This window comes from Amblyraja radiata, chromosome 9, assembly GCF_010909765.2.
Source record: "Amblyraja radiata isolate CabotCenter1 chromosome 9, sAmbRad1.1.pri, whole genome shotgun sequence".
NCBI lineage: Eukaryota > Metazoa > Chordata > Chondrichthyes > Rajiformes > Rajidae > Amblyraja > Amblyraja radiata.
This window is the reverse complement of record NC_045964.1, coordinates 11385843-11407483: the sequence shown is the minus strand read 5'-3', so window position 1 is coordinate 11407483 and position 21641 is coordinate 11385843. Positions and strand designations below refer to the sequence as shown.

The 21641-nt window shown below is 44.2% G+C and overlaps 1 protein-coding gene across 2 annotated transcripts in view; it reads left to right on the top strand.

The window, feature by feature from the left end:
- The window catches only part of LOC116976770 (metastasis-associated protein MTA1-like), an 81431-nt gene that overhangs the window by 32466 nt on the left and 27324 nt on the right, over window positions 1-21641 (top strand). For both annotated transcript variants that reach the window (XM_033026666.1, XM_033026665.1), the window contains exons 7-15: window positions 390-464; window positions 2070-2128; window positions 4153-4283; window positions 5325-5476; window positions 7434-7617; window positions 9424-9513; window positions 13892-14038; window positions 15897-15932; window positions 17534-17565. In XM_033026666.1, coding sequence (XP_032882557.1) covers window positions 390-464; window positions 2070-2128; window positions 4153-4283; window positions 5325-5476; window positions 7434-7617; window positions 9424-9513; window positions 13892-14038; window positions 15897-15932; window positions 17534-17565 — 906 coding nt within the window. The remainder of the gene's footprint in view (window positions 1-389; window positions 465-2069; window positions 2129-4152; window positions 4284-5324; window positions 5477-7433; window positions 7618-9423; window positions 9514-13891; window positions 14039-15896; window positions 15933-17533; window positions 17566-21641) is intronic.

Sequence of the window (21641 nt, the reverse complement as noted above, 5' to 3'; positions counted from 1 at the left end):
GTCAAGGGGGGAGGAAAAGCGACAAGTGTAGCATTTCCTGCGGTTGCAAGGGAAAGTACCAGGAGAGGGGGTGGTTTGTGTGGGAAGGGACAAATTGACCAGGGAGTTACGGAGGCAATGGTCTCTGCGGAAAGATCAAGGTTGTAATCCTTATTGGATATGACTGATTCACACATGCCATTAAAATGAAGAGAAGAGCAAATTCTCAGGCCCAGTATTCATCATTGATTTTCCATCTATGTAATTTAAAGTTAATTGAATGTGAGTGAACACCAATCATGCAATTATTTAAGACTTTCATTAACAATTTGTTTTCAAACGTCGATAAAAATCAAACTGTGGATACATTTTTGAGTCTTAATATTGTTTTGTATGTGGTTTATTTCCAGTTACCCTGGAAGTCATTAACCAGCATTGTAGAGTATTATTACATGTGGAAGACCACAGACCGATACGTGCAGCAGGTAACGTGCACACACTCATCGATTCTTTCAAAGTTGTGTTGTCGGCTTGCTAAACTGGGGTGTGATATAGATCATCAACGTGCATAGCCTTTGTGGAATGGACTTGCAAATCTCTACCAGTTATAAAATTGTTTCCATCACCCCTCCAGAAAGGCATGGCTATACATTTTTAGATGATACTCTTGGGGAACTTGGCATCGAGTTCCCCAAGCAACAGTAAAAATTGTGTATCATTTGCTACATTCACTGCATTATATTACCGAATGGCAGGATACCTTTGGGCATTTAAATACACTTGATCTGATGGATCTGAGTAGCAGGTGTCAAATGATTGATGTTTGTTTGATTTAAGTATGTGTAACAAAGGCGAAATGCAAGATATTTACACATCCATCACAAAATCTGAATGAAATATGGATGAATGTTCCTTTGTGAGATAAAGGGGGTAATTTTAAAGTAACCTGTTTAAATCCTAACTCGTGAAATGAACTTGCAGTCAGACAATGCCCTGTATTGGGAGAATGTGAGTAATAAAACATTTGACAGCATCCTTCTTTTGAGGTAATGATGCTTAATTAAAGCCAAAAATAAGGCATCACTGGTAGCTATCAGAGCAGAGAATGGTGTTTGGGTTGAATTGCCGATCATGTCTTATTTACAAGTGCGATTGTTAAGGTGAATTAAAAGGCACCAGGTTTTTTTTAATCTAATACTACCATGGACTTTCTTTGTACATTGGAAATGAGCTCTTGTTTTAACACTGCTTGTTTGAATTGTGTTGTTAAATATCTTCATAAATGTGTAGTAACACCTTATCCAGTCACACCATCCAACCCTCATGGTACATGGTCCATCTGACCAGCGTCCATAGTCACACCAACAGAGACTAATTTGTCGAGTGCACCAAAACGTAGATATTTTCCGTGGCAGTGTTTGCCTGACAGTGGGCGACTTCAGAACAGACACGATATGGACGTTTCCTGCCACAGAGCTCTGTGAACACAAAGCACAGGCCTGGCACTGATCCAGGCCTGGTTTTCCTGAGTTACTGGTGATAGAATGGACTGCATTCAAAGCAACACAATTGATAGCTCATTTTAGCGACCCCATTTTATTTCAAATTGGCAGCCGCTGGCTTTAACAATACAGGAAGGCTGTGTCAAGTGAGCTTCATCAACGACCAACGATCTTATAGCCTTGGTTGCAGAAATAGCAATGTGCAATGTGATTCCTTGCAGCCACTTGCAAGACCAGGGCAGGCTAAAATGGATAGGAGATGGCGTAATATATCCACTGCTCTTTGACCACAGTCCCATCCAATTGTACTGGAAAGGGGCAGGATTTAAAAGAGCCTATGCTATGAGTTATTTCAAGGGATCAAAGATCACCCTTAACCTGGGTTGAACCCATATTCGGCTTGAATTTGTTCTCTAGTCAGAGGACGTTAGAGAATATGCTGGAGCCCTGCATTATTTGTAAATAGTATTATGCAAATAGCCTAACGATATTGAAGTTGTGTTAGTGTGAGTGTCAGGCATTTTAGGGCAGTTCATGCATCACTACTTTGTGGAGGTTACCTCTGATCTTTCATTATTTTTCTCTTAGAAACGGCTGAAAGCGGCGGAAGCAGAGAGCAAACTGAAGCAAGTGTACATCCCGAATTAGTAAGCATTTGTTTTCTGAAGCATTTACACCCTCCTCGGGTAAAATATCAAAGAAACTCGTAGAGTCTGACAACAAAGAAACATACTTTTGTCGTGTCATGTCCATGCAGATCAACACATACCTATCTATACTAATCCCTTTTACTAGCGTTTCGTCCATAACCGACTAAACATTGTCAACTCAAGTCCAAAGAGGTGTCATAGAAACATAGAAAATAGGTGCAGGAGTAGGCCATTCGGCCCTTCGAGCCTGCACCGCCATTAAATATGATCATGGCTGATCATCCAACTCAGTATCCTGTACCTGCCTTCTCTCCATACCCCCTGATCCCTTTAGCCACAAGGGCCACATCTAACTCCCTCTTAAATATAGCCAATGAACTGGCCTCAACTACCTTCTGTGGCAGAGAATTCCACAGATTCACCACTCTCTGTGTGAAAAATATTTTCCTCATCTTGGTCCTAAAAGATTTCCCCCTTATCCTTAAGTGTTCTTGGATGCAGTGGTCTTTGGCCCAAATGCAACAAAAGCTTGCCTTTGTCATAAGGTCATAAAGATAGGAGTAGAATTAGGCCATTCACCCCATCAAGTCTACTTCGCCATTCAATCATGGCTAATCTATCACTCCCTCCTAACCCCATTCTCATACCTTTTCCCCATAAACTCTGACACATGTACTTTTGTGTAGCATTGGTCGTGAAGTAAAATGTCCGATGGTGTTTGTTCCACTAAGGTTTATCAACGAAATGTGACACTGCAAGTGACGGAGAGCTTAAGTCACAGCGAGTAGTGAAAAGAGGTGGAGTGTCTCGGTCTTGAGAAATAATTATAGAGTTCACCTGCTGGCTAAGTAGGTTCATGGTGGGGTGGTTAGAATAGGGCATGCACAAGACCCTAGAATTGGACACATGTGGATTTCAAGAAGGTTAAGGAGCTAGAGGAGGTGAGAAGAAATAATAAGGAAGTGGTTTCTGGTATTGAGGTATTGCCAAGGTAGCTGTTAGTGAGTACGAGGATGAAGGGATCCAATCTTGATGAGGCAGCTGAGTTCCAGAGAAGCACACGTTTATACAGGTTAAAGGGTGTGAGGCTGCTTCTGAGATCACTGGAGGGATGATCCAAGTTAAGGCCTCCGTCTACATTTCTCACTCTCTCTCTCGGTCACTGGTGACCTTTTTCAGGGAGGATTCACTAAATTAATGCGGCTGTCCCTGTGTGACTATGTTAACCATCTGAACAGATTAGAGTCATTGGGAAAAAGGCGCTTCATCCCACTGCGTCCCTGCTGACCATGAAGCATCCATTTACAGTAATCCAACCCTAACCCTTTTTATTCTCCCCTATTAGTTGCGACACTGTGCCATCCCTTTTCACTATTTGCGGAATTTCATGGAAATAGAGAAAAATATATCTAAAATATGAATAAAGCTTTGCTTGCCTTTGATAGCAGGAAATAGGCACATTTCCATGTCACATGGGTCCATTGTCAATCCATTGTCCAGGTCTTGTCCAGAAAGCAGGAACAGGGTACTGTTTCTGGATAATCAGCCATGATCATATTGAATGGCGGTGCTGGCTCGAAGGGTCGGATGGCCTTCTCCTGCACCTATTTTCTATGTTTTTATGCTTCTAACATCTAATTGACCACCAAATCGATTCAAACTGCAGATGCTGGAAATCTGAAACAAAAAACAATTCTCAGCAGGTCAGGCAGCATTTGTGGAAAGAGAACCAGTTCATCTTTCAGTACTGAGACCCTTCATCAGAACCGAGGATTTCATTTTTTTGTATCCAATCAGGATCAACAAGAACTAGAAAAAATGGTGCTCAGAGGAAAACTGGAGCAAGGCCTCCTGATCAAAAGCAGGATTATTTCTTCAGTGAATGGAGGTTAATTTAATTATGCAAATGCTGCCTTTCAAGGCAATTGTAGTTGTTTACTGAAAGCATTGTTGATGGGAAATTACCAGCCTTATATTTTTATCTTCTTCTCCTTTCAACAAACCCCTACCTCTCTCTTCAGTAATAAGCCAAATCCAAACCAGATCAATGGAACAAACACAAAGGCTGGAGCGATGAATGGAGGCAGTGTGCTGGCACCAAATGGGACGGTAGCAGTGCTGGGACCTGAGCGAGCCTGCGAGAGCTGTTTCAGTAAGTATGATGGAACAGGAGCAGCATTGAAGCACACTTGGTGATGTGGTATTGTCACCTTTACAGTGGGCTGAGGTCATTTTATCTTGAAGTCGGTCATGGTACTAAGAAGACCCCAGAAGTATGTGCCCGCCCTCTGGTTAACAATGCCGTTAACAATCCAATTAACAACGGTCTCACATCACATTAATTTTTCAAACTGAGAAACTCAGCGGGTGAGGCAGCATCTATGGGGCGAAGGAAATAGGCAACTTTTCGGGTCGAAACGCTTCTTCAGAAACGTTGCCTATTTCCTTCGCTCCATTGATGCTGCCTTACCCGCTGAGCTTCTCCAGCATTTTTGTCTACCTTCGATTTTCCTGCATCTGCAGTTCCTCCTTAAACAATTTTCAAACTGGGCTGATTATTTAACCTACAATATTGAACAGTGTAGCACAGGAACCAGGCCCTTTTGGCCCACAATGTCTGTGCCAAACATGATGCCAAGTTAAATGAATCTCCTCTGCTTGCATGTGTTCCTTATCCTTACATTCCCTGCATATCCTATCTTAAATGTCACTATCATATCTGCCTCCACCATCACCGCTGGCGATGCGTTCCATTGTATTTGTTGTTCTTGCAGCATCTGATGTGCGTGGAATGCTGCAGCAATTGACAATTTCATTGTTCTGGTTCATATCCGGTGCATGTGACAAATAAAAACACTCTTGACTCTTGGTAATGACTAGACTGTGGCATCTAAAGATGTGACACGATACCTTCCTCTTTATCATGTCATCAACTAATGCCCAATCACAGAGCAATTAAAGCGATGATTAATATGCCGCCCGTTTTCTCCATGTGATGAAAACAGAAAATATTGTAAATGCTCAGCAGGTCAGGCAGCATCCGTGAAGGGAGGGAAACAGGATTAATATCAGAACCGTTTGCTGCTGACAGTCCTTGCTTGATCATCCAATGTGAAGAAGCATGAAGGCGGGGGGGGGGGAGGGGGGGCGGGTGGAGCTGGAATTAACTAGCATCTTCTTGTTGTTTCCCCAGCCACGCAGTCGTACCAGTGGTACTCCTGGGGCCCCCCTAACATGCAGTGCCGACTCTGTGCCGCCTGCTGGGCCTACTGGAAGAAGTACGGCGGGCTGAAAATGCCGACCCGACTGGATAGTGAGAGGCCGGGACCGCACCGGAATAACCTGGTAACTGCCCTGTGGGAGAGATCAGTCCCTCCTTGTCGGCACTGCTTCCCTCGTCTGTTCTCCTTCTCATCCCCCAGGTTGCCTCCCTGCGACAGTGGGCAGCCTCCTGTTCTGTAGGTGAAGAGTGTTTATGCACAAGTCAGGGCAGTGGGTGTGGATGGGCCACCATCACACTGGATCCAGCGCCCATCCATCACCCTTCCTTGACTCCTTGTCAGCCGGGCACATCCGAATGAGTAACTAACCCATGACACGAGGACCTTCGCAGTGCTTCCTGCCCTCCTTGAATTCAACCAGCTTAACAATATACAGCGCACAATCCTCACTCTTTCCCCAAGAGTTAACATGAAGGGTTCAAGGCCCACTGTGGAGGCTTGATTGAGCTGTCACGGCAGTACTGGGAGCCCTGTCTGTCGAAGGTTACAGAGGTCAGGAGAGACATTGTGTAGGAATTTCCTACAGTTCCCGTATGCTAAACAGGCAGTATTACTGTGTATGTAGCCCACCTCCAACACTTAGTTCCAATGAAGATGATGAATCTGTGCTTCCAAACCAGAGTAGATTCATCAATGAATGTGCATTTAGTACATGCGATCGAGAACAGATTTCCACCCTACTACACCTCTCTTTATAGTGCTTGAGCTTCAACAGATAGTGCACAATGTAATTTCAACTAAAGCCTTTGTGTGCTTTGCCACAAAGAGGTAAATACTGAGGGGAAGGATCTTGGTGGGTCTACGGCCCATTCCTCCTACCTTCCGATACATGCACACTGTTGTTTCTTTGGCAGGAACAGCTCCAGTTTAGTTTGCGGCACCCTGGTGCTCAAAGTAAGACCAACTCCCCACTCCAGAGGCTTGGGCACAAAGGGCAGGCTGATGCTCCAGTGTGCACTGCTGGAGCACAGGCACTGCCAGTGGTGCCAGCTTTAAACGAGACTCCCATCTGCTTTCAAGTGGGCATCAAAGATCCCATGGAGCCCATTTTAAAGAGGATCACTGGAGTTCTTCCCAAAATCCCGATCACCATTTACCCCTCTGTCGGCATGCTACTCATTTTGTGGCTGTCTTGGAATCTTACTGTGCACAGATTACCAGCTACATTATAGCTGTGACTGCTGCTTGTGAAGCTTTTGGGTGGATGTCAGAAGGTTCCATAACAATATTGACCCATGTCCCTCCCTTAACCAAACTATACTATGGCCTATATCAGAGCTGTTTGTGACCTGGCTGCAGACAAAATGGCTCTCTGTTTGCCTGTGTGATAAAGGAGATGTATTAAACAAATAGGCATTTAATAAATATTGCAATGGTATGGTGGCCATCTGCAATGGACTGATGATGGCTTTTCTCCTGTGAAAGGAAGTGTCCATTCTGCTGCTTTGACTGAGAAGGAGCAGCCAACAGGATACGTCAGTCTGTGGCACAGGCCCTCTCTGGGTTCCTTGTCATTGAAACATAAAAACATAGAAAATAGGTGCAGGAGGAGGCCATTCGGCCCTTCGAGCCAGCACCGCCATTCATTGTGATCATGGCTGACTGTCCCCTATCAATAACCCGTGCCTGCCTCCTCCCCATATCCCTTGGTTCCACTAGCCCCCAGAGCTCCATCTAACTCTCTCTTAAATCTATCCAGTGACTTGGCCTCCACTGCCCTCTGTGGCAGGGAATTCCACAAATTCACAACTCTCTGGGTGAAGAAATATTTTCTCACCTCAGTCTCAAATGGCCCCCCCCCTTTATTCTAAGACTGTGGCCCCTGGTTCTGGACTCGCCCAACATTGGGAACATTTTTCCTGCATCTAGCTTGACCAGTCCTTTTATAATTTTATATGTTTCTATAAGATCCTCGCTAAGTTACCTGTCTCAACCCCTAGCCTTGTATTTCTTTTTTGACCGAGTCTTTTGACCACAATTGGGTGAATTATGACCATCACTATGACGTGTTGTCTCTTCAGAACGTCCATGGAACGCTGGCACGGAGTGGGACTAGTTCCAAGTTTGCAGTGAAGACACGGCAGGCATTTTACCTCCACACGACCAAGCTGACAAAAATAGCTCGGCGCTTATGTCAGGATATTCTGCAGCAGGCAGCACGACACCCCTACGTGCCAATTAACAGTGCAGCCATCAAGGCAGAGTGTAAGTACCCAGGTTAACACATGGACATTTATGAAGTTCTTCACCAGGCCTGAAATTGGTTCACTGCATGGAAAGGCCCAGCACCCGAACAAGTTCTTTGGCCCACAATGTCTGTACCTTTATTCCACATAACTTGGCTCTTCAACCCTGTGTCTTTAATCCTAGAGCTATGCAACATGGAAATGGGTCATGCAGCCTAACTTGTCCATGCTGACCAAGTTGGCCTATTGGGTTAGACCATTTGCCTGCATTTGGCTTATATTCCTCTAAATGTTTTCCTTCCTTCTCAGTCCAAACGTCTGTCCCACTTGTGTCCTTGGTTTGGCCCCACAGTCAATGGGTTACTTTCCAGGGCCACTCTGCTCTTTCTTATCCAGCTCTAGTAAAGTACTGCCACTACCACCTCTAGTCTAACTTCAGTACATTTTCATCCCTGCCCAAGTACAACTGAAGATAACTAACTGTTCATGTTTCTAGTCTTCTGCCAAGGTGCCTATGTCTAGACTCTGTATGTTCTCCCTGTGACCAAGTGGGTTTTCCTCCCAGATGTACTGGTTTTCTCCCACATCGCAAAGATATGTGGGTGGGTAGGTTTGTTAGCCGCAGCAAATCATCCTTTGTGTAAGTGGTTGGTGAGAGATTTAAACTGGAGCTGATGGACAAGTGAGAGGGCAGGCTACAGGGAAATAAATGGTAGTGCGATTGCTCTGAGAGCCCACTTGATGGGCCGAATGTCTTCTTTATATGTAGAGGAACAAGATGCCAACTAGTAACAGTGCAGTTGCTGTTCAATTGTACATTGAATGTATAAAGAACCCTTGAATTTCCTGAACTTCTGTAATTCTTCAGCTATGAAAAGGCATTTACAAATGGAGTGAGTCTTGTGCCATTCCAGTCTGTGATTCCCCACGCCTCTCGCTTGTGATAAATGAGCCAGCCCCACTGTTCAGTATGATTGTGGCTGATCCGCACAGACCTCAGCTTATTGTTGTGACAGTAACCCAAAGCCCTCAATTTCCTTTCAAGAACTTCCTCTTTTAAAGTCCCCGATGATCTTGCATTCACAACTGGCTGGAGAGCTGCCGAGAATTACCACCTTTTGTGAGAATGTCCTCTCAATTTTATATGTCAAGGGCCTGTCCCACTGTACGAGGTAATTCAAGAGTTCTCCCGAGTTTCCCCTGATTTGAACTTGGAGAATTAGGGTAATAGCCGTTCGTAGGTACTCGGGGCTCTCGTGGACATTTTTCAACATGTTGAAAAACTTTCACGAGCTTACCGCGTTTCCCGAGTGCCTGCCGTTAGCGTTACGAGCCGCTAAGAGACGTCCCGTGCTCCGACGTACCCGCTACATACATTCTACGTACTTACCATGAGTTTGATTTTTTTTAAACTCGGGAGAGCTCTTGGGTAAACTCGTATAGTGGGACAGGCCCTTTAAGCTCCTAATGAGTTACCCGTGTCCGATCATTCAAGTGGGAATGCCAGCTCATCCCCTGTACATCAGGTACTCTGACTTTGCCCTAGCTTCACACAAAGCAAATGGAGGTGACTTCCATCCCATTGACCTGGGCCACATTTAATCCCAGGAGAGTATCCAATTCGAAGGTACACAAAAATGCTGGAGAAACTCAGCGGGTGCAGCAGCATCTATGGAGCGAAGGAAATAGGCGACGTTTCGGGCCGAAACCCTTCTTCAGACTGTATCCAATTCGCCCTGCTCTTCACAAATAGGATAAAGACAATTACTGATATTGCCGGAGGACTCGGGTTTCCAAAAATAACCTGCTCAATTTTCACATACAGGTACATTACGATTACCAGAAGCAGAAAATCAAACCATGGGAATGAAGCGAGCTGCTAGAAAACCCTTGGAGACAATTGTGCAATACTTGGGTAAGAGCCAGCCTGAACTGTGGATATTTGCTGCTGAAATAGTTCCTATTGTGGATATCGCCTAATGTTCTCAATGCCTTGTGTCATGATCTTCTGGGTCATCGGTTCCAAGATCTGACCAGTTAAACGAATGAACATTGACCATGGTTTGAGCAAAGGTATATCACATGGACCACCTTCTAAGACACCAGAATAGGAATCTAAGAAAATGTAGCAGTTTTTAATCTCCTCATAGAAAAACAAAATTGTCATGCCTAACTTATGACAGAACAGTTTTAGCATATGCATGAATTCTCAGTGTTTTAAGATTCCCTGCAGAAGAACAGGGGGAATTAATCTCATTGAACCTGGTCAATATATATTATGGTCGTCTGGGTAACGGGAATTCGTCCGTACAGTATTCACAAAACAATACCACGCCACAGTGGTGCTGTCTGTACGGAGTTTGTATGTTCCCCTGTGACTGCTTGGGTTGCCCCGGGTGCTCTGGTTTCCTCCCATACTCCAAAGACGTACAGGTTTGTAGATTAATTGGCTTTGGTAAAATTGTAAATTGTCCCTAGTGTGTAGGGCAGTGCTACTGTACAGAGTGATCGCTGGTCGGCACGGACTCGGTGGGCCAAAGGGCCTCTTTCCCCACTGTGTCTGCAAAGTAGAAATTCTTAATTTTTGATACGGAATAAAATTGACTTTTGGCAGAATTTACGTGGAATAAACAAGGCAAATTAGCATAAAATGTATTCTTTCAACATGTGTTTCTTGATGCTTCGTACAAATGCTGCAACTTTGCATTGCAGAAAATCGCGATTTTCTGGGTACACAAAGACCCTTCCCCCCACCGTAACATGGAGATAGCCTGTATTCATTACATGGTCGACTTCATAAAGCCGGATCAGGCGATAAAAATCGCAGTTTGTGGGTTTGCGATATCAGCAAATCGGCTGCTGTAGTTCCCCCATTAAGACAACAAATGTATTCCAGAGGCATTTAACTGCCCGTGAAACGCTTTGAAATAGCATGTTGCCGTAAAAATGAAAGACTTTTCTTCTCTCTTACCCACTAAGACTCTGTCATTTGTGAAATGACGATTTATTCAGAGTATTTTTTCCACGGGCGAATCCTTTTATGTACTGTGTTGGCATGGCAATGAATAAATCCCCTGGTGGGTTATTGTACAGACACACTGCACACACTCGGTCAGCCTGGAAGTTCCTTCCCAAAGGACTGCTGACCCATTTATTGCCAGATGGGACTATGATAGTCAGGTGACAGGATGATGAGAGGAGTATTTCAGGGGAAAATGGGAACTCAAGGCAGACTGTTAGCCTCTCAAACCTCTCATCCGCTGAGATTCACTAATATTAATCCTGTAAATCTATCAGTGCCCCCAAGACCCTTAATATCTTTAGATAACAAAAATCTTCCTGATTTTAAAATTAATAATGAGCTTTGCTTAAGTGTATTCCAGATTTTACAGAGTTCTTGAACAAGGGGACATATATTTACAAGAAAAGGGGCAGGTCATTTTAAAATTGAGGTGGATAGAAATGATTTTTCTCAGAGGGTGGTGAATCTCTGGAATTGTCTTCCCGCAAGGATGGTGGAGGCCAGATCATTAGATATATTTAAGGTGGCGACAGCTAAACGTTTATAATATCAAGGAATTGAGGGTTATGGGATGCTGGTACAGAAGTTGAGTGCAGCACAGGTGGCCGATTCCTACTCCTGTTCTGGTGTTGCTTTTAAATGCAGAATAGATGACCTGATTTCCCAGTAATTAAATTCCGGTCACCACATGCAATTTCCAATGGATAATTGCCTCCCACTTCCCAGAAACGACGGGTTGGTAGGATAAATGACCAACGTGCATTGACCTTAATGGGCAGGTGATTAGTGGAATCTGGGGGAACTCAACGAGAATGTGGGGAGAATAAAATGGAATTAGTGTATGTAGGTGGGAATTGGTCTGCATGGACTCAGTGGGCCGAAGGGCCTCTTTCCATGGTGTATGACTGATACTATTAGAATGCTTTAAAGGCTAAAAAACCTTACTGAAGTTTTTATCAAAGATATTTACTGTAAATATCACAGATATTTACTGAGGCTATTACAATTGGTGGGCAGTGGTTGAGACTCGGCTGTTACCCCAGTATGCTGGAGCCCACATACCCATGGGTGTGTTCACCTGTAAATAATTCCGCTGCTTGCAATGCTCGGCACGAAAATGAGCTTTAATACAACCAGCACCTTTCACGTTTGTACCAGGTCCTCATAACCTCTGAGGCTTTTCCTTATGTTTCGCCAATGATGATACTTCGCAAACACTTAAGCAAAGTACAAAGTGCTGGAGGAACACAGCAGGTCACGCAGCATTTGTGGAGGAAATGGGCAGACAGCTTTTCGGGTCAGGACCCATCTTCTAGCTGATTGGAGTAAGGACGAAAAAGCTGGAGTAGGGGTGTGGTGGGACATAGCCTGGAAAGTGATGGGTGGATACATGTGAGGAAGGTTTATGAGAGGCAGATGGATAGAGTGGATAACAAAAGCTTACTCTCTCACCCCACTTCTTATTTTTCCAGCTTTCTCACCCTTACCACTATCAGCTAAAGAAAGATATTTTGGAAAAACTCAAGGCTTCTTGTATGTGGGTTAAAAACAAGGAGGTGACCAGGGAGGCAGGGCCGCTCGAGGGTAAAGGAGAGAATCTATGCTTGGAGTAGGAGGATGTGGGTGTGGTATGAATTGAGTACTTAGCATCTGTATTCATCAAGGAGAAGAACTTGGAGGAGAGTGAGATCAGTGTGGAGAATACAAATACGCTAGGGTGGTTTGAGATCGAGAAGGAGGAGGTGCTGAGGCTTTTAAAGAGCAATAAGGTGAATAAGTACCAAGGGAGGCAAGAGAGGAGATTACAGGAGCCTTGATGATGATCTTTGTTTCTTCACTACAGGAGAGAGAGAGTGTACGGTTAACGGCAAGATCCTTAACAGCATTAATGTGCAGAGGGATCATGGAGTCCATGTTTGTAGCTCTAAAGGTGGCAGCACAAGTAGATAGGGTGGTAAAGAAGGCATGTAGTATGCTTGCCTTCATTATTAGGAGCATTGAGTACAAGAGTCAGGAAGTCATGATGCAGCTCTGTAGGACTTTGTTTAGACCCCATTTGGAGTATTGCGTGCAGTTCTGGTTGCCCCATTACAGGAGAGATGTGGAAGCTTTGGAGAGGGAGCAGAGGACGTTTACCAGAATGCTGCATGAATTAGAGGGTTTCAGCTGCAGGAGAGGTTGGATAGACTTGGATTGTTTTATCTGGAACGTCAGAGGATTAGGGGAGACTTGATAGAAGCATATAAAATTATGAGAGGCACAGATAGGGAAGACCGTCAGAAACTTTTTCTCATGGTGCAAATGGCCAATACTAGAGGACGTAGCTATAAGGTGAGAGGGGGAAAGTTTGATGGAGATGTGCAGGGCAATTCTTTTTACACCAAGAGTTGTGGCGACCTGGAATGTATTGCCAGGGGTGGTGGTGGAGGCAGATACGATAGTGGCGTTTAAGAAGCTTTTAGATAGGCACATGGAAGTCCAGGGAATAGAGGGATATATGATTCATGTACAGGCATTGGGATCACTTTAACTTGGCATTATTTTCGGCATAAATATCGTGGGCTGAAGGGCCTGATCTTGTGCTGTACTGTTCTATGTTATAAGGGTCCCAACCCATCTGCCCATTCTCTCCACAGATGTTGCCTGACTCGCTTAGTTCCTCCGGCACTTTGATTTTTGCTTTAGATTCCAATATCTCCAGCTCTTTGTATCTTCGCAAATACATTGTTGGCTGTGAAGCATTTTGAAATATCCTCTGGTTGTGAAGCATGCTACGTACAGCCATTCCTCAGTAAATTAAAGGGTGTGTTTCTGGAAAACATTGTCTGAAGCTAAATTTCCTAAATCAAAAAGGCTGGGCAAAATGTGTGATGTGTTTGGCACAGTATTCCTTAAAAGTAAAACTCAGCGTGAGAACATGTATCTCACAGAATCGACAGCGTTATTATTGCACACAATTGTAAATCAGAAATAGACACAAAAAGCTGGAGTAACTCAGCGGGTCAGACAGCATCTCTATAGAAAAGGACTAGGTGACATTTCGGGTCGAAACCCTTCTTCAGATCTTCGACCTTTGACCCTAATAGTCACCTATTCCTTTTCTCCAGAGATGGTGTGTGACCCGCTGACTTACTCCAGCTTATTATGTCTATCTTTGATTTGAACCAGCATCTGCAGTTCCTTCCTACACAATTATAAATCAGATGTCCTAAAGTCCTGGAATCAGGTTCGTTCTTTGTACCTGAATGTTAACCACCACCTTTGTTCACAGAAGCTCATCCGTGCCCGAAGCAGGACCGTGCTCAGGTTGGTCTGCACATCAGCAGCGTGACTCCTGCCAGGTTGATGCCCATCTTAAATCACAGCTCTCCAACTATCTTGGGCAAGCGCAGCTATGAGCAGCACAATGGCATAGACGGTGAGTTTATCACAGAGAGGAGTCCGGTTTCTGGGTTATTTCCGGGCATGTATGTCCAAGTATTTTAACCTGTGACTATAGGTGCAGGATTACTCAATAATTCAATTCAATTATACTTTATTGTATCTAGGTAGAGTGAACAGCCTTGTTTTGCATACAACCTGGTAAAATTGTACAGCAGATCTCATCTAGGCAGTACACAACAGTCGCCATGTTTCTGGCACTGACAAAGTTATAAGTTCATCGAATAGTTTTATATTCTGTTCACGGCAGTTAACCAGGCCTGCCGTTGCATGTCCCCCATCGACTTTGGCGGCCCTCGCCGGGTCCCTTCAATGTTCTCTGTGGCCCACCGCCTGGTAGCATTCGGCAGCGCAGGTCCCCGTACACATTTGAACTGTCCACCTCAGTCTTGACGGTCCTGCTCACTCTCTTCGGCGCGAGTCCTGTCAACACCAGTGGCTTGCGGCTGAGCTCAGAGTCTGCGGTTGGCGAGTCGGTCCTCTGTCCGTGCCGAGCGAGTCCTTGGTCCGCTGGTGGGCTTTGCCGTGACTCTCCCGGTGCTCTGTTTGCCGTAACACTCCCGGTGAATTACTATACTAGTACTAATACTAATATTAAACAAATGCTCGTACTAATACGAGTGGAGAATGTATGCTTTTCTATCCCTTAAAGTGCTGATTTCTATGGAATAGAGTTTACGCAGGTATAAAGAGAGACTACAGGGAATTCAGTGCTGAAGATGTTGTCTAAGGATAGGACCCAAAGGAAAAACCAAGCCGTATTGAAGCCACTGGTGAAACTGACCAAATGGGCAGGGCCAGCATCAAGTGGGAGTGGAGGTGGGGGTGGCAGTCACTGTATCTGTAAACAGTGGTTCAGCTGGTCAAGCAGCTTCCACATTGCCAGAGACCCAGATTCAATCCTGACCTCGGGTGCTGTCTGTGTGGAGCCTGCACGTTCTCTCTGTGACAACGTAGGTTTCTGAGGATTCCCCGATATCCTCCCACATCCCAAAAATGTATGGCTGCTGGGCTAACTGACCACTGTAAATTGGTCCTAGTAAGTGGAATAATCTGGAGGGAGTTGGTGGGAGTGTGGAGAGAATAAAAAGAACAAACCAGGCTAATTACCATACGCACAAGTTAGGTGAGGTGCAGATGCTACAGCTTCACATGCTCATAAACTCAACAAAAATTATGCCGGACAGTGAAAAGGAAATAAACTGTGCAAAAATAAGACATTAGCGCAAAACACAATTTGAAAACAAGTGGTGCACGAGGTGATCTGTAGTGTTCAGGTGCTGAGGTAGGATCATCATTGTGCAGGTCATTTCCAGCACCTGATGGTGAATCTGAGGACATGCTTGCAGTAAGCGTGAGTGGAGGGAATTGCCATGCTTGGGGTCGAGACAGTTGAATCTGCCACTGGCAGAATATAGACAAGCAGGCGTACGAGAGCCAGGAATGATGAGGGCTGTGGGAAGGTGGGGTGGGTGTCGGTGAGGAGCCTCGCATGTGGAGGCTGGCTGATATTTTGCAGCACAGGAAAGTGTGGAAAACATAAATTAACTTTCACTGTGATCATCATGTCATTCTGCCACTGCAATGCTATTGACCCCAGCCTGTGTGCTACAGGTGGAGATGGGGAATGTATGACTTTGTGTCCAACAGAGCCACAAGCTGCTCCATCAACATTATGAGCCAATTCCCCCCATGCGCTCATTTAGATTTACCCGGTAAATTTTCAGAGGTGTGACACCAAAACTAATCATTGTAAGATCCTCGCCCCTACATTTGTAGTAAATAATCTGTGAATGATTTGAGTAATTAATCATTTCTCTATTGTCCTTTCCCAGGGAGCATGAAGAAACGCTTGCTGATGCCTTATAAGGGTAAGAGGTCAACACTGCAATGAAAGCAATGTCAAAGTGCACTCTTTTTATTTCTTCATTGTGTCACTGTGTGCGTTGACATCATTTTGTCTCTGTGTCATTCTTTACTTCCCCAAATTTGTCAATACTTTCCTTTTTCGTTTACTTCTGAATATCTGACAATTCTTGAACAAATGTCCAAGAGTTCAAGAGAGTTTATTGTCATGTGTCCCAGATAGGACAATTAAATTCTTGCTTTGCTTCAGCACAACAGAATATTGTAGGCATAAATACAGAACAGATCAGTGTGTCCATATACCATTGAATATATATATACACACACACATAAATAAGCATATAAAGTGCAATCGGCTATTAAAGTTCAGATTTTTGTTTGAGTTGAGTTTAATAGTCTGATGGCTGTGGGGATCTTACCAGTATCAACTTATCCTTGTGTTTACATATCTCCTAGTTTACGTAGTTGAACCAGTCTGTTCATTGGAAGCTGTTTCCCTTTTGCTTTCCTGCAACAGTGTGCGTCTTTCCCTTTCTCTGTGCCCAGATCCTACTTTATAACAGTGTCTACATGCATAAGTGTGACTTGCTCGTCCCCAGTTCAGGCAAGTGAACTGACAGGTGCCATGAACTGATACCACTAAATTACACAGATACGTATAGGTACAAATAGGCATACAAAGCGATACAACATTTTCTTAAGTTTTTCCCACACTCACGGACTGACATAAATCCACGTGATCCACACAAGACACAAATCAGCATTGAATCCACCGACTGACCATTGTAGCTGTAAGACTGTCATGTAGAAACTCAAATGAGATGATGTATATACAGTATCTTCTGTCTGCTGGGAAACTGAGCAGTGTCGAAAGGGAAGGTTAGCTGGGCTTAGCCAAATGAGTGCTGTTAACCCTAGTGCCAATGAGGATGCAAAAAAGATCACTGTGTCTCTCCGCACAATCTTTATTCAATGACCTTGCACTGTTTATTGTTAAAGTCTATACAGGATGAGATGTTCTGTTATATTGACATCCACAAAACCAGGAAGTCGGCCAAATAAATTGTATGAATGAGCATCTCAAAAGGAAGGTGGGGAGGTCAATAAACAAGAGTAACGTTGATTGCTTAGTGATAATGGGAGCATGGACATCAATGAGACTTGATTTGGAGCAAATGGCTATGATTTTCATGGAGTTGACACCAGATGCTTCAAAACTCAGCAAAATACTCAAAGGGCTGCCCTTCCCTTTAAGAATCAGTAGTTGCACCTTGGATAGACACAAAATGCTGGTGTAATCAGTAGGACAGGCAGCATCTCTGGATAGAAGGAATGGGTGATGTTTCGGGTCGAGACCCTTCTTCAGTCTCTACCCAAAACGTCACCCATTTATTTTCTCCAGAGATATTTACTGCCTGTCCCGCTGAGTTACTTCAGAATTTTGTGTCAGTTTAAACCAGCATCTGCAGTTCTTTTGTACAACAGTCGTCACACATTCATTGCCAGCCGGGTGGAAGTAGCATGTGTATCTTTTCTACATGTAATGGGAATATTCTATTGATAATGGCCATTGTCCCACCTTAATAGATCCTTCTGTTTACTGCAGGTATGATGAACCACACGCAAGGGAGACAGATGGTAAGGGACTTTATTTTGGAAAGCTGTTAAATGTGCTGGGTTGTAGTTTAATTTGCGGAATAATTCAATGTGTTCAGTTAATGAAGACCTTGGCAGTGAATGTGAAGTGTCGCTCAAGTCTTCCAGGAGGGTCTTCTTTATTGCTGCGTCTTCCGTGATGTTAATATTTTTATCTTTCGCACTTGTCACCCTTAAAGTTAGTTTATAAACACACATGTTATTCACTGGAGAGTTTTGATTATTTCTAAATATAAAGCAGCAATACTCTGTAGGCAGAATATCTCAAGTTCCATTCCAGAGATTTGAGGGCAGTCACTGCAGAGGAGATTCACCAGGATGTTGCCTGGGGTAGCGTGTTCCAGGGATGAGGAGGGAAGGAAGAAGCTGGGTTTGTTTCCCAGGAAAGAGGAGGTTGAGGAGGAGGTGGGGGGGGCAGTGGGTTTGTGACTGAAGTGTACAAAATATGGAGGGCCTTATATAGGTTGGAATAGTGAGAAACTTGTCCCTGTACCAGTTGTCTATAACCATATGCATAGGTTTTATTCTCGGCAGGAGAGATTTAGAGGTGATCTATGAGGATTGTTTTTTACCCAAAGGGTGGTTGAAATCTGAAATACACTAGCTGAGGGGTTGGTGGGCATAGATACTCTCACTACATTCATGTCTAGAAGTGCACTTGAAACACCAAGGCATAGAGGGCAACAGCCCAAGTGTTGGTAAATGGGGTTTGTATAAATTGGTGGACGGGATGGGCCTGGTGGGCCCTGATTCTGCAGTGTTTGACTCTTTGACTTGATGGGCGGTGCTGGAAGAGGTATTTTGTAGTGGATTGGAGCAGTGCCTCTTCACTAGGGGGCCTGTTACAAGTCCCCTTCCCGGAGGTTGAGCTTAAGGCCAGTTGATGTTGCAGACCAGGGAAGACACTGCTGTGCATATCCCTTTTCTTGGAATACTCAAATATAGACATTTCTATTAATTCACAGGGTATGGATGTTGTGACAAGGCTTGCAATTGTTTTCCATTCCTAATGGTGGTGATGTGTTGACTTTTTGAATCACTGTCGTCTTTGTGGTTAAGGCACACCCATTGTGCTGTTAGGTACAAGGTTTTGATCGAATGATGATAAAGAAACTGTGAACCATTTCCTGGTGTGCATCATGGAAGGTCATTTGCATCCAATGGTGTCCCTGTGGGTTTGCTGTGTTTTTCCTTCCAGGTGATCAAGGCTGCAGATTTAGGAGGTATTGTTGATGAAGACGTGGCAGATTGCTATTCCAGTCACAGTGCGCTTTGGTGGATTGGGTGAATGCTTAGGGTGGTGGGTGGAATAGTTTGTTCTGAATAGTAACAAGCTTGATAAGTGTGTAGAAGGAGCATTCAGTGGTCTACAGAGTGTATCCTGTAACAGTCATGACTTGAGATGTAAAGAAGATGGGATGCTTTTGGGTAGTCAGGAGACAAGTCATCCAATGCGTAATATAAGCATCTGGATAAACAGGGTCTGATTAGGAACAGTCAACATGGATTTGTGCCTGGAAGGTCATGTTTGACTAATCTTCTTGAATTTTTTGAATAGGTTTCTCGGGAAATTGATGAGGGTAAAGCAGTGGATGTTGTATATATGGACTTCAGTAAGGCCTTTGACAAGGTTCCTCATGGAAGGTTGGTTAAGAAGGTACAATTGTTGGGTATTAATGGTGGAGTAGCAAGATGGATTCAACAGTGGCTGAATGGGAGATGCCAGGGAGTAATGGTGGATGGCTGTTTGTCAGGTTGGAGGCTAGTGACTAGTGGGGTGCCACAGGGATCTGTGTTGGGTCCACTGTTGTTTGTCATGTACATCAATGATCTGGATGATGGTGTGGTAAATTGGATTAGTAAGTATGCAGATGCTACGAAGATAGGTGGTGTTGTGGATAATGAAGTCGATTTTCTAAGTCTACAGAGAGATTTATGCCAGTTGGAAGAGTGGGCTGAAAGATGGCAGATGGAGTATATTGCGGATAAGTGTGAGGTGTTACATCTTGGCAGGACAAATCAAAATAGGACGTACATGGTAAATGGTAGGGAATTGAAGAATGCAGGTGAACAGAGGGATCTGGGAATAACTGTGCACAGTTCCCTGAAAGTGGAATCTCATGTAGATAGGGTGGTAAAGAAAGCTTTTGGTGTGCTGGCCTTTATAAATCAGAGCATTGAGTATAGAAGTTAGGATGTAATGTTAAAATTGTACAAGGCATTGGTGAGGCCAATTCTGGAGTATGGTCAATTTTGGTCGCCTAATTATAGGAAGGATATCAACAAAATAGAGAGAGTACAGAGGAGATTTACTAGAATGTTGCCTGGGTTTCAGCAACTTAGTTACAGAGAAAGGTTGAACAAGTTAGGTCTTTATTCTTTGGAGCGCAGAAGGTTAAGGGGGGACTTGATAGAGGTCTTTAAAATGATGAGAGGGATAGACAGAGTTGACGTGGATAAGCTTTTCTCACTGAGAGTAGGGAAGATTCAAACAAGAGGACATGACTTGAGAATTAAGGGACAGAAGTTTAGGGGTAACATGAGGGGGAACTTCTTTACTCAGAGAGTGGTAGCTGTGTGGAATGAGCTTCCAGTGAAGGTGGTGGAGGCAGGTTCGATTTTATCATTTAAAAATAAATTGGATAGTTATATGGACGAGAAAGGAATGGAGGGTTATGGTCTGAGTGCAGGTTGATGGGACTAGGGGAGAATACGTGTTCGGCACGGACTAGAAGGGCCGAGATGTCCTTTTTCCGTGCTGTAATTGTTATATATGGTTATATGGTAATATCCAACCTCCAATCTGTGACCATGTGTTTTATCCAGTTAAACATCTGGTTAATGATGACACAAACCCTTCCCCTCTGCATCTAGGATGCTTGACGATGATGGCAATCCTATTGAATGCTAGGCGGACATGATGAGCTTTCCCTGTTGAACACAGCCGTTGCCTGACACTTGAGATTCAACAGCTTGACACGCTCCCGCGGCTTGCAGATGTGTACTGCTGTAAATGGGGAGTTGTGAATGGAATGAAATGCTTGTCGATCACCAGTGAGCATCCTCAATTATGAGCATTCCTGGTGAAAGGAAGATTGTTGATGAAGGTGGGGCCTGAGGCACCAACACTAACACCTCTGTGATAAAAGGTTCTTTGTCTCCAGTATGTGCTGCTATATCTTTGTAGAGCGATTTAAAAAAAGATGTTGTTCGTGGTTGACTTTATTTCTTGTTATTCATCCTCGTTCTCCACATGTTGGGTCTTTTTATTCATTCAATTTTGCTTTAGCCAGTGCAAAAGGGGAAATTTCTATTTTTAAGGATTTTTTTGTCACTTGATTTCCCCTCCCCATTTGGTTCCCGTAATTGTAAAGAACTTCTGCTTCCATCTCCATTGACTTCTTTTAGGAATTGGCCGTGTCTGTAGTAGAACTCACAGTGAATTATTAGGCCAAAGGTCCTGGGCTCCAGTCTAAAATATGGGCTGAATGCACAGAGCAGTCCATGCAATGTTGGCCGCACCGCCTTTCTACTGCGGTTACTATCACAATGTGTGATCCTGTTTATAAAAGATGCAATGGCCCCCAAAACAACATAAGGTAATTTGACATAAAATGCTGGAGTAACTCAGCGGGACAGGCAGCATTTCTGGATAGAAGGAATAGGTGACATTTCGGGTTGAGACCCTTCTTCAAAGAAGTTGCCTATTCCTTCTATCCAGAGATGCGGCCTGTCCTGCTGAGTTAAGGGGCTGTCCCACTGTACGAGCTAATTCAAGAGTTCTCCCGAGTTTCCCCTGATTCGAACTCGGAGAATTACGGTAATAGCCGCTCGTAGGTACTCGGGGCTCTCGTGGACATTTTTCAACATGTTGAAAAATCTTCACGAGGTTACCGCGTTTCCCGAGTACCTGCCGTTAACGTTACGAGCCGCTAAGAGACGTCTCGAGCTCCGACGTACCCGCTACGTACATTCTACGTGCTTACCACGAGTTTGATTTTTTTTTTTTAAACTCGGAAGAGCTCTTGAATTACCTCGTACAGTAGGACAGGCCCTTT